This window comes from Protopterus annectens, chromosome 2.part1 (assembly GCF_019279795.1).
Source record: "Protopterus annectens isolate FY-2018-M chromosome 2.part1, PAN1.0, whole genome shotgun sequence".
In the NCBI taxonomy this organism is placed as follows: domain Eukaryota; kingdom Metazoa; phylum Chordata; order Ceratodontiformes; family Protopteridae; genus Protopterus; species Protopterus annectens.
The window spans coordinates 1,799,085,760-1,799,099,622 of record NC_056729.1 but is presented as its reverse complement, the minus strand read 5'-3'; the positions used below and the strand labels follow the sequence as shown (position 1 = coordinate 1,799,099,622).

General features: G+C 43.4%; 1 protein-coding gene across 7 annotated transcripts in view; it reads right to left on the bottom strand.

Annotated features, from left to right (window-relative positions):
- Positions 1–13,863, bottom strand: part of USP48 (ubiquitin specific peptidase 48) — a 3,461,715-nt gene that overhangs the window by 2,472,765 nt on the left and 975,087 nt on the right. For all 7 annotated transcript variants that reach the window (XM_044063244.1, XM_044063240.1, XM_044063245.1 and 4 more), the window contains one exon: positions 1,983–2,065. In XM_044063244.1, the coding sequence (XP_043919179.1) occupies positions 1,983–2,065 (83 nt within the window). The remainder of the gene's footprint in view (positions 1–1,982; positions 2,066–13,863) is intronic.

The window sequence follows — 13,863 nt, the reverse complement described above, 5'->3', positions numbered from 1 at the left end:
GGGGAGGTGAGGAAGAATGAAAATGGACAACGCAGATGGAACATTATGGTGAGTACACAATTTTTTTATCTGATGTTGTCAATTTTCATTCACTCCTCAACAGTTAGGACGGAGTTCTCAGCTACCTAAATCCCAGATGGACTCTAAGGAAGGATATTTCTGAGCATAGCTGAGCCAAAGGCTGCACTTCACCTTGAGACCCGATCCAGTCTGTAATGAGTAACAAAGACTGGCTCAAGTTGCAGCCGCACATGTTGTCCATGGAAGCTATAGACAGAAACAATGAAGAATTTACATGGACCTAGCTGAATGGGTTCTTAAAGGTTTTGGTAAGGGCAGACCCAACTTGCTGTAAACAAATGATATACAATCAGTCAGCCATCTAACTAAAGTTACCTTTGCAACTGATTTACACAATTTAGAATCTGCAAAGGAGACAGATAATTGGACCGTCTTTCTAATTTCTTTTGCTCACTCATTCAAGACAGCCTCGAAGCCAAAAACACTAAAATCTTCGGATCTGATCCAGATGGGCCCAGGAGACTTGGATCAAAGAGCTCAGAAACGATAGGCCAGATTGAGATTGTTGTAGTAGTACAAACAAGGACTTCCTGACCCAAATGGGTAGGAGCCAGGAGAACTCCCATTTGTACCTACGCAGAGAGAAATTTCCTCAGTGTTCTGTTCACATCAGCCTTGCTCAGACTTCTGGAAGAATAAAAAATTACTAATGGGGACCTAGAGTGCAGGCAGGACTGAAGATATGGGGAAGGTACTCTAGAGGGTACCCGGTCATTGGAGGGGATATACATGGTCTTGGGTAAAGGCTTGTGATCTAAAATGCTAGGAATCGAAAAAGAAGTTTTCGAATCCAATGCCAGTTGAGCTGGAGCAGTCTTTAGATTGTACTTCCTGTGTCTTTTCCATGGTAGCGCTGAGGTAAGATCCAGAAAGGTCCTGAAAGTGTAGCCGAAGGCTCCTGAAGGTTAGGTTTGGTGGGGTCGAGCCCAAGAAATAGTCTCTAAAAAGGAAGAAGGTAAGAGCACTTTCAGAATTCATTTATTTTTTCTGTCCGTGACTGCTCCTGGGTTGAAAGCCCTGCAGATGGAACAATCCACCTGTAAATGGTCTTGGCCCAAACAGTAGATACACAAGGTGTGCACATCAGAGAGAGGCAACTTGTGCCCACATTTCTGGCACTTTTTAAAACCAGATGGACCCTTTTCAGACATTTTTAATAACAGAAGAAAATAGGAAAACAGTAGAAAATAAGTTTTTAATTTATTTATTGTACTAACAGATAAAGGCAAAAAAACAAAAATACCAGCAATAGTAATTGTAATTATACTAAGACCATGTAAAGAGGGAAAACCCTTCCCAACTATGGTAAGATTACTTTAAACATGTAAAAGGGGTACTAGTGATAGGAAACAGTAAGAAATTTAAGATTTTTATAGGAAATAAAGAAGAGGATCAACTTACTTTCCCACTCTACTCAAACACTCCAGATCTCAAAGTGACCACATCCAAATGTGAAAGCTGCAAACGAGATCTGAGGTAAGTTATATGTTGGTGCGTTATGGGTAAGGGAGGAGCTCGAGAGCTTTGCAGTGGCCATGAGCTAAAAGAACAGCTGAGTCAGATCTAAACCCAACTGTTGAGGAAATTGACATCATCAGACCAAGTCTTATAATGTTATTGTTTGCTGCTATTTCTTTCTTTTTTGTTTTAGTCTTCATGGTTGTTTTACTTTTTACTGTAAAGACTACTTAATAAAAGAAATTTGGGGAAAAGAACATGAGAAAAATAGAATGGTGGTAGAAACTTCCAACCAATGGAATTACACGACAAACTATAGAATTTAATGAATATGTCGCTATATCTGCACATAGCCTACAAATAAATGTGCCTTTATTCTGAATACACCTACTCAAGAACATTCACTCATATGTATACAATTTAAGCTAATTAATGTCAGTTACCTTTTGCATCCATGTAAGGCCTCATATCCAGAACTTCCGGAAAACCAATATAGGAATTTAACTTCTTTTTGTGACCACTTTGCCTGCAACAATTTTAATTTCTGTAATTAATTCTGACAACACACTAGGCAACACAAAAGCAATGTATTAAGAAGAAACTGGACATTTCTGTACATAACACAAATTTTGCTTCACTTCTGAAGAAGTGCCAAATACAAATTGGGACCACATTTCAAAATAAAGACATTTATATTACTATATTACCTGTCAAAGGCAAGCAATAAAACTTTTACAGAATCACATTCTGCAGCTCTGTGCTGTACCATTGTGTCAGAAAAGCACAAGTGGTTATTGGCCGTTTGGGCAATCTTCCATCTCTCTCAACTTTATGATTCGAAAGCCTGCATTTGCACTTGTTTCTGTCCTGTAACTTGTCTAGTGCAGATACAGATTCTTAGTTTTAGCACTTAAATTTGTTTATTCATGCTCGGCACTTGTTCAGAACTTCTAAGCACTAAATAAGCTACTAATTACTATAGCACTCAATCTTCCTCATTACCTAGAGGAAAACAGTTTTTGTACTTGCTTTTCTCACTGGCTTAGAGAAAAACAGCTCTTGTACTCACTTTCCTCACTTATCTAGAGGAAAATAGTTTTTTATTCAGGCATGTCCAAGGGTCAGCTCCCAGTGTTCTCTCCTGTCTATCTGATGAAGCTGGGCATATTGAGGCAATGGAGAAATTGCCTCATATACACAGACAATCCTCTCCTCCTACCACCCAGCATTACAACCAGTGAGAGATGCACTTATCTAGCCAAATTGGAGGAAAAGCTCTCTCCAACCAAGACTGAAATTGACAGCCATGAGGAGAAGGTAAACATTTTGCACCACACCACATTCACCACATAGTCTCACTAAACCTACATCACCAAACTCCACACACAGTAACACAAAAACATTCGCGGAGGCTCTCAATAATAATCTGTCTAAGCAACAGAGACCTCCAGAGCAGAAACGCAAGCAATCTCCATCCCCCAACACAACCCAAATGACACATAGCCCAGAGACTCAGTGTGCCACTCAACCACAGGCAATAAGGCAAAACAACATACCCAACACACTAGTCATAGGTGACTCTATAGTCAGGCACACTGATGTCCCACTCACCAGGCTAAACAAGGAGAAGGTTACTGTCAGTCGGGTGCCAGGATCTGCCACATAACCCACGCACTCAAGTCACTCCACAAGTACAAATATGACTCTGTCATTGTCCATGTTGGTGTGAATGACCTGAGATGTACCTCCCTGGACTACATGAAAAGAGACATTGAAGAGCTCTCCGATCTTGTAGCTCAGGCAGGTATGCCCCTAGCCCTGAGTAGCATTCTGCCATTGTCCAGAATGACAGCGCAGTACAAGGACAAAATGATTGATTTCAACAAATGGCTAAGCTTCTGGTGTCATTCTAAGGGAATCCAGTATCTGTCTGCTTGGGATGACATGGTCGACAGACCACAATGCTTTGCCACAGATGGCCTGTACCTGTCACCCCTGGGATTCCGGATACTGGCTAAGGCTCTTGCTGCCCCTATAGTGCCTTTTTTAGGCAGGGTTCAAATAACAAATTCACCACCATAACAGGAACAGGCAAGCAAAAACAGAGTAATGCTACTCAATGCTAGAAGTCTAAATCTCAAAATGCACTCACTCGAGGCACTCCTTAAAATGGAGAAGATCGATATCTGTGCAGTGACTGAGACCTGGTTCAAGGCTCCAGAGAGCACCCCTGTACTACCAGGCTATAACTCATACCACACTTTTCGGCCATGTAACCTGGACCGAAACACCAAAGGCGGAGGTGTGTCCATATTCATTAAGGATATGCACACCTCCAGCCTAGTTGCTCAGCATAATGCATCCAAGGTTATCCAAGCGCAACTAACTCTGGGCAAAACTGCAATCCAAATTGTAGCTTGCTACAGATCCCCAACCATGCCCCATGATTCCCACTCCTCTTTTCTTGATGTACTGGAAAATATTAGGGTTCAACCAAACACCCTAATAATGGGTGACTTCAACTACCCCACCATTAACTGAGAAAACTACTTGTGTACCAACTCCTTAGCTCAACGCTTTCTGGAATTCAAAAACTCCAATGCCCTGGATCAACTTATCCACACCCCCACCAGGGGCAACAATATCTTAGACCTAGTCATTACCAACATGAGTGACCGGTGTTCCACATCTGAAGTCAACTCCTCGTTGGTCCGATCATAAGCGAAATCACCCTTGATAGCCACATCCTGCCCCCACCCCCCATTAAGGAAACCACAGTAAAAAATTTCTCCAAAGCCAACTTCATGCTTCTTAAGACAGAAGTGGTGAACTTCATGACACCCATGCAAATGGGCAATACAGTTACAACTGCTGAATCCTACACAAATGCACTCTATAAGCACTTACACAAGTGCATGGATCGTGCTATCCCAAACAGAACCAAGACGCTATCCTCCAAAAAAAGGAAGCCAATCTGGTGGTCCCCTGCTATAAACAAATGGTACAACAGAAGGAAGAAACTGTTGTAAAAGACAATAAAATTCCATGAGTGGAGGAGCTCCCTGGTTAGCCTCAGTAAGAAGCTGAGATCCCTTATAAGAGCCTCCAAAGCTAGCTACAAAAACAAAATCGACACTAATTCCAAGGACAACCACAAAGCATTCTATAGCTATGTCAAGAATCTCTATGGCAACACCCAGATCTGCTCTGAGATACAGCACAAAGGCAAGAAAATTACAGAACCAACTGATATTGCCAACATCCTGGCAGATAGGTTCAGTGCTAACTTTACCCCCCTCTCATGCTCTAAAGGGCCCATATCTATACAGGAAGAATGCAGAGTCCCTGTAATCACTATGCACGTAAAAGCTGCACTCTCTAAAGCCAAAAACACAGCATCCATGGGACCGGACAACATCCCAGGCTGCGTTTTACATGAACTTCAGAACGAACTGGCTCCCCACTTAAGCACCATGTTCAATAATAGCATCACATCAAGCTTTGTGCCCACTGAATGGTGCACAGCAACAGTTATCCCACTCCTCAAAGGGGGAGCCACCACTGATCCTGGGAACTATCGACCTATTAGCCTGACGAGCATTGTCCGCAAGGCCATGGAACGTATCATCGTGGAACTCATAAACAAAGACATTGGTAACCTCGAAACTCTGGATCCCACCCAGTTCGGATTTGTGAAAGGCAGATCATGCCTCCTGAACCTGATCGACGTTGTTGAGGCAGTCACGAAAGCCGAAGATGAGGGTAAGGTGGTTCTCGCAGCCTATCTTGACCTCGCTAAGGCTGTCGACACCATCCCCCATTCTGGAATTATAGCTAAACTCACTAAACTAGGTATAAATCCCTACATCACAAGATGGGTTGCCAACTAGCTCACAGAAAGAACCCACACTGCAAAAGTTGCTGACTCCAAATCTGACCTCAAAGCAATGAAAAGTGGAGTACCACAGGGTTCCGTCCTGGGACCTCTCCAGTTTGATATCTACCTCTCTGAAGTACAGGCTAACACAGAAGGCCTATGGCTACCGAAGTTCGCAGATGACTGTAAACTAAGAGTCATAGTCAAGTTCCCAAATGATGTGGACATCCTACAGAAGGGCCTCACTGAGACAGATGCCTGGTGAGAGAGCCATGGCCTCAAGCTCAATGCCAAAAAGTGCAGTGTCATCCCCTTTGGTAAAAACTCTGTACCCATGAACTACCACATAAGCAGCAATCTATTTAACAACGAATGCGTGATAAGAGACCTTGAGACCCAGGTGGACAGTAGTCTCTCCTTTGATAGTCACATCACCACAGTAGTCAGGAAGTCCTATGTGGCACACCTCATCATAAAAGGGTTCTCATCCAGGAAAAAAAGAGGTCACTGTTCCCCTCTATTCAACACTCATTAGACCCATTATAGAGTACAAAGCCCCTTTTGGAATGTACCTTAAGACATCTGCAGCAGCTGGAAAGGCCACAGAAGTACCTCACACAGAGGATTACTGGCCTTAAACAAATGCCCTACACTGACCACCTCAAAAAACTTGTAGCATATCGCCTACTCCGAGGTGATCTCTGCCTAACATATAAAGCTTTGTCAAACCCAGAGCTGTTGGACATGCTACACAGTACAGTTGTGTACACTTACCATAAATGTAGATGTTCGAGTGTCTTCACTGTTGCAGTCATGACTGTAGGGTTCTCCCCTGCCGGCAGGCAGTCCTCGGTCGGCCAGAATCCCAAAGTCTGAGTCTGACGTCGGCTGCTCAGCCATGCTCCCTGACGTCAGAGCGCCAGGAGTACAAAGCTGGCAGCCGACGCCATGTTCTCCAGTTTTTCTTTCCCCAGATGTCAGGTGTTCCAAAATGAGTAAAATCCCATACCCTTTGAAATACACCTCAGAAGAAGGGTGAAGAAGGGAACCACACAAAAGAAAAAATAAGAAGGGACAGGAGGGAGGATAACCCAGACTGCAACAGTGAAGACACTCGAACATCTACATTTATGGTAAATGTACACAACTGTACTATGTTCATCGTGTTTCACTGCTGCAGTCATGACTGTAGGGTTGAATCACAAAGCAGAAGAAAAGGGAGGTGGTCATAAAGTAGAGGGGGTGGCTAAAAGGCCCTGCAAGACTGCAGAAGCAAAGCCTGCCCTAGACTTAGAGTAGAGAGGTAGATTGTAGTGCTTAGAAAAAGTATGCACTGAACTCCAAGTTGCAGCTTCCAAAATGTATTTGGTAGGAACTCCCCTGAGGAAGGCAGCTGAAGTGGCAGCAGCTCTGGTAGAGTGAGTCCTTATACTCCCTGGGATTTGCTTTCCATGGTGTGGATAACAAAATCTGATTCCATGAGCAATCCATTTAGAAATGGTCTGTTTTGAAATGGCTTTACCTTGGGAACTTAAAGCATAAGAAACAAACAATTGCTCTGATTTCCTGATGTCCTTGGTTCTGTCCAGGTAAAAACGTAGTTGTCTGTGTACATCCAAGGAATGCAAGATCCTTTCCCCCCTATTTTGAGGGCTGGGGAAAAAAGTTGGCAGGTGAATAGTTTGACTTAAAGCCACTTTGGAAACCACCTTACACATGAAAAGTAGGATTAGTCCTTAAAGACACCCTGTCTTGGTGAAAAATAATATAAGGTTCCACAGCTATGAGAGCTTGCAACTCCGAAACTCTCCTGGCAGAGGTCATAGCTAACAGGATGGCTGTCTTCCAAGATAAAAACTTGATGTCAGATGTGGCAGCAGGCTCAAAAGGAGGTAAGGTGAGTTTTTCCAAAACATAGTTGAGATCCCAGGCAGGAATGGGTGGAAATCTAGGGGGCCTTAAGTTCTTAGCTCCTCTGAGAAACTGTCTCATGAGCTGGTGGGAAAAGATTGGGGGGTCTGCATTATAATGAGCAGAAATAGCAGAGGCATGTATCTTTATGGAAGAAAAAGAAAGACCCTTATGTAAGAGGTCTGTCAGATAAAGTAAAATCAGAGGAATGTTAGGAATAAGAGGATCCGAATCCTGAGCCTGCATCCAGGTGCAAAATCGTTTCCATTTTCCTGCATAACATTTTCCAGTGCTAGGACGTCTGGCTTCTAAAATGACATCCATAATCTGCTTGGGTAGGAGAGAATGATTCATAGACCCTGGATTAACCAGGCAGCCAGGCTGAGAGTTTTGACATGGGAGTGTAGAACTTGACCCTGGTGTTGGGACAGAAGGTTCGGAGTCTGAGGTAAAACCCAAGGGGGCTCCAGAGAAAGGTTTTTAGAGTTGGGTACCAAAACTGTCGAGACCAATTTGGGGCCAGTAAAATTATCATCTTGGACCTGTCCTGTTTGATCTTTAATAACACCCGTGGAAGAAGAGGTAGAGGCGGGAAGGCATACCCAGAGAGGTTTCTCCAACTGAATGATAGTGCATCCAGTTTCCAAGCTAGTTCGTGGAATGTCCTTGTGCAAAAAATCTGTAGTTGATGATTGAGGTGGGATGCAAAGAGGTCTATGTGAGGACATCTCCAGACTGCTGTAATTATCTTGAATATTTTGGTGTCCAGCATCCATTCGTGTGGGTCTGACAGGTTCCTGCTCAGACTGTCTGCCAGGATGTTTTGCTTCCCTGGTAGGAACTGAGCTTGAAGGTCCAGTTTGTAAGCCAGAGCTGTGTTCCATAGATTCATGGCTAGTCTGCAAAGGGGATAGGAATGTGATTCCCCCTTGCTTGTTTATGTACCACATAACTGTGGTGTTGTCTGTCCGTATCAGTAGTTGTCCTGGTTGTAGAAGATTCCTGAAGGCCAATAGAGCGTTCAGAATGGCTAACATTTCCTTTAAATTGATATGCAGGTGCTTCTGATCCTTTGTCCAAAGGCCCTGCAGACAGTTGCCTTGCAAATGGGCTCCCCATGCATAATCCGAGACGTCCGTGGTTAGTATCTGACTGGCTGGAGGCAGACTGAAGGCCTTCCCTTTGTTTTGAGTACATGCCTTGGACCATCAAAGGAATTGCTTTTGAAGACAAGGCAGGACGGTGATCTGTATGTCCAAACTGTGGCAATGCTGAGACCATACACTCTTTAGGTACCACTGTATTTTCCTCGTATGTAGTCTTGCATATGGTAAGAGAAGGATGCAGGAGGCCATGTAACCCAAAGCCTGCAGGAATTTCCTTGCAGATAGCTGAGTTAATGTTGCCAAGGTTTTGAAAGTTGAAGCCAGCTGTAATTGTTTTTCGTACGTCAGAAATGCAGTCTGGGTTGTTGTGTTTAGAAGAGCACCCAGAAAAGTTATCTGTTGTGAGGGTGTCAAATTTGACTTTTTTATGTTTACAGTGAGTCCCAGGAACCTGAGAAGATTCTGAACAAATTCTAGATGCTGGAGTAAGACATCCCTGCTGTTTGCCTGAATAAGACAGTCGTCCAGATAAGGGTAAATTTGAATTCCCTTGAGTCTGCAATAAGCTACTAATGGAGCCAGGCATTTGGTGAAGACCCTGGGTGCAGTAGACAATCCAAAGGGCAGCGCAGAGAATTGATAGTGCCTCGATCCGGCCTTGAACCAGAGGTATTTTCTGCATTCCTTCCTGATGGGAATGTGTAAATATGCCTCCTTTAAATCCAAAGTTACCATCCATGCATCTTTGGTCAGCATTGGAAGTAGCTGCTGTAGAGTAAAGCATCTTGAATTTTGGTATCTCGAGAAAAGTGTTCAAGACTGACAGATCCAGAATGGGTCTCCATGAATTTAACTTTCTGGGGACTAGAAAGAGCCTTGAGTAAAAACCTTGTCCCATCTCTGAAAGTGGAACCAGTTCTATGGCTTTCATAGCCAAGAGAGCTTCCACCTGATTTAAGGCCTCTAACCATTGATGTTTTGGAAGATCTGGCCATCCGCTTGGTCTTGGTAGGGTATGAAAATGGAATTTGTAACCTCTTGAAACCACATCCAGAACCCACTTGTCTTGGGTTATATGAGTCCAATTTAGGTGAAAAAGAGAAAGTTTTCCTCAGAGAGGGGCTTCCAGGCAAGAAGTTCCTGCAGCCCAACAGAGGGAGTCATTGAGTCTGTTTTCTATGAGCTTGTGACCTGTCCTCTCCTCCCCTAGGGGTGGAAGCAGTCCACTGTCTTGGTCTATAAGAGGCTTCCATTTGAGGTCTTCCTCGGGAGCGTCTGTATCTACCCCTCTGAGGCCTGTCTGAATTGGGAAAGGACCAATTTTTTGTAGGCCAATTCCTACTAAATCTGGGTGGCTGTACTTGTAAGAAATCTTTAACCGTTTGCATGGATTTTGCCTTGTCCTCCATCTTCTTTATCACCTCTTCAGCTTTAGATCCAAACAAAACATTATGCTGAACAGGAGCATCCAATAATTTAGCTTTTACTTGATCTGGCAAGTTTTGTTCCTTTAACCACGCATGCCTTCTAATGACTGTGCCAGAGGCAGCAGCCCTACAAGAAGCCTCCAAGGCATCAAATCCACAGTGTAAACCATGCTTCCCAACTTTTTCAGTGGCATGCATTAAGTCATGTAATTCCTTATCATCTGCACAGGCAGAAATGGAAGTTAGCTTTTGTTTTAAAACAGACAGAAGAAACTGCTGGTATTTCAGCATATGAAACTGACAGTTTAAAGCCCTAATAGATAAAGTAGCAGAAGTGTACACTTTTTGCCCCATCTTTCTAAAGATCTGGAATCCTTCTCAGTGGGAATGGGGTTTTTAGCAGAAGCGGCCTTAACCCCCTTAGGACCATGAGAAATGGTTTCAGGATCAGCAGTAGGATTCTTGTATAAAAACTGGTGGGAATCAGGAACCCTATAATATCTGTCTGGCTTAACAGGAGCTGGAGGAAAAGAGTCAGGAGTTAAGTTAGCCTCCGAAAAAGCATCATCCACAATATCCAAAATAGGAGGAATAGCCAGGGGTCTATGTTGGGGAAGAAGAAGAAAATCCCTTAGTCTTTTCTTAGATTCTGAGTACTCCTGTCCTTCCCAGTGAAAATGTTCCCTTATTTCATGCAAAGTTTCCCCAAAAGAGAAATCCTCAGGGGGAGAAGCTGAAGGAATGGATTCCTCAGCATCAGAATCCTCATAAGGAGGGAAAGAATATTCCTGGTCAGAAGAAGAAACTGAAGAAACAGAAGCCTGATCACAGGAGTCATAATACACTTCCTGCCTTGGCCTTTTATCTGGAGGGGGATGAGAACCCCTAATCATAGTAAGTAAGTCCTCAGCCATCTTGAGTAACTGTTTCTGAGACTTGGGTGCCGGATCAGAAGAGGCCTGGGCTGCAGTCTTTGATTTGGAAGGAGTCTTTGCCTTTGTCTTTGGCTTTGCCTTTATTAGAAGCTGAGTAGGCCTGAAAACCCCTTCGGAAGCCGGTACCTGCACAGCGGCTCCGGACCCATCCGAAGGAGCATTGTCCGAAGGTCCTGCAACAGAAATATTCAAAGGCCTAGTTGGCTCCTCGTGGGAGTCCGTTTCGGCCATTGGTTCCGAAATGGCCGACAACAGGGGCTGCAAAAGCGCCTCACTGACGACGGCCGAACCTGAAGCTGGCTCTGCTTGTACAATATCATCTGATTTGGACCTTCGAGGCCTGTCTTTATCCTTGCTTCGTTTGTGAACTCCGTTAGCCGGAACCGTATCCGACGACATTTTGTAATTAAAACGCCTACCGAAGTAATGAAATGCAAAATCGTACCTTCGTTTAATCGTACGTTGATTGAATCTAGCACAAAACTGACAAATAGCTACGTCGTGGTCAGGGCCTAAGCAAGGAATACAGTAAGAATGAAAATCCTTATGAGGTATTTGCTTCCCACATGAAATACAATTATTAACTTTTTCTGACATCGGACTGGAGCAAGAAAAAAGTTTCAACGGGTACTTAGCTTTGAGTAGGAGAAGAAAGTCTTTGGACTGAAGTACGTTTAGAAAAAATTGTCAGGAGTCAGCCGACCGGCACTTGCGAACTGCTATCACCGCACGGCAAGAAAGACTGGAGAACATGGCGTCGGCTGCCAGCTTTGTACTCCTGGCGCTCTAACGTCAGGGAGCATGGCTGAGCAGCCGAAGCCGGACCCAGACTTTGGGATTCTGGCCGACCGAGGACTGCCTGCCGGCAGGGGAGAACCCTACAGTCATGACTGAAACAGTGAAACACGAACATCTAAAGAAATCCCAATCCCTCCGAGCTACATGCTCTAGGGACCTAAACCTTGTCACCACAATAAACAGGACATGCTGGAGGGATAGATTCCTGTCCCAGAGACTTCCCATACTCTGGAACAGGCTACCCATCTATGTCATGCAAAGTTCTTCATTAGCACTCCAAGAAAAATCTTGATGAGTGGATGGGAAATAGGAAATACACCCCGGGGATCACTTCTGTGTCTCTGCTCAACAGTGGCACAGGAAAATAACTTTCTTGGGTGGCATAAGCCAGGGAACCTTCTTGGCTAGGCTTACGTAGGCCCTTGGGCTGATAGGTTCATAGGTAGGTACTAGGCTAAGTATCTCAGGTATTCACCTTAACAGCAGATCCTTGAATGCGCAATGTATGCTACTCTACCCCTCATTGTGATCCATGAATACAGGATGGAAGCCAGCTGCTGGACAGCATATTCATTACACTGATGTAATGCATGACACTTTCTCAGTGATCACAAAGTAAAGCTGTCAGCAGCACCTCTCCATGAACTTAAAACTCTCTTTTTTCTTTAGCCATGCACAGCAGAGAACCATTTTTGATAGTCAAGTGCTCATATCACCTGTTTTTGTAAGAAAAATCTACAATAGATATTTTAATTTTGGAAGTGTGTGCTACACAGTCTCTCTTGTAATGTAAATAATATTCAACTAAACACAACTACGCAGAGCTATACACAATATTCAAATAAGCACAGCTACACAGAGCTGCAGACACATGTGCAAAGCTGTGCAGACGTACGGACAGTAGCTAGCGAGTACACCTGCACACAGTGACCCCACACATTTAGTAGAGTTCTGCTATTTCTCTAGGCATACTGTACACTATGCTCCCATTTCATTTACTGTCTGTTGTGACAAGTCCAAATTGCTACTCACTGCAGTAATCTGGAAAACGACTCATTACTTTTACTTGTCTGCTCACATATGAGCTAAATTAACAGTTGTTGCCTCCAGTATACCGAAAGTTGATGCTTCTGCCTTTACTGGTTTTGCATCACCATTTTCTGCTGACTGCAATATAAGAAACTCTTTGCTGTTCTGGCACTAGATCGTTTACTGGGCATCATATTGTATTCATAAACTGTGCTTCTGCTGTAATACTGTATTTTTAAACTATTGCTACTGATTCACTATGATTTCAAGCTTCTGGTCTGTTCCCCATTTTGGGTCAGTGACTCACTGAGATACAACTCTACTGTTGTGGAATTAGTGCCATGCTGCTTGCTTAGCCACTACAATGTTTGAAAACCAGATGCTGAGCCTGCCTTTACTGTCGATTCATGCGTAAATATTAGCTAGCTGCCCTTGTGGACTACTTTAAGCCTAGTGAACTTCCCCTTCCAAAGGTGAGAATCAAACACTGTGCCTTAACCATATACCACCCTCTTAAACTAGTAACTCTAATTTCGGTATACATTCATTTGTTCGTAGATGGATTGTTCGATCGTGCTATAATCGAAAGTACATTTTCAAACTTTGCTTAACTCAAAAAAATAATGTTCGAATAATATCAACCGCGAATGACACTCATTTCGCACATGCATAATTCGCATATCCCACATCGAGGAAAGTAGAATTCGCTGTTACAGTTGCATCATTAGTGGGAGGTCGCATGACTAATAATGCATAATTACCTGCCGAATTCTGAATCTCGCATACATACATGTGTGAATAAGTGTCCTCGACCTGTAAAAGTGGTAGTTTTGATAGTGTGGAATATAAATCAAGATCATTATCATCTCAGTTTGGGTTATCGGAGGTATTGGAAATAACTGAGTACAAAATGCAGGTAAATACAGCTGACATATGCATTTCTTGGATGCTTTATAATGCACACTGATGTTTATTGGTACTTATTAATGTATTATTACAGGTAGATGAAGCTGGTGTTCAGGACTATGTGCCTGGCACATTAAACAATGTGTATACTACATCAAGGACACAAAAAGGACGGAATTACTTGTGGACGGTTACCAGTTGTATTTGGAAAAGTCTGTAGAGCTTAAACAGTACTGGTGTTGCATATGGAAGAATAAGAGTAGATGTAAAGGTCAATGTGTTACAGAATGTCATGCTGATGGGTTTAAGTTATTTAAAAGTAATGCACACCATCA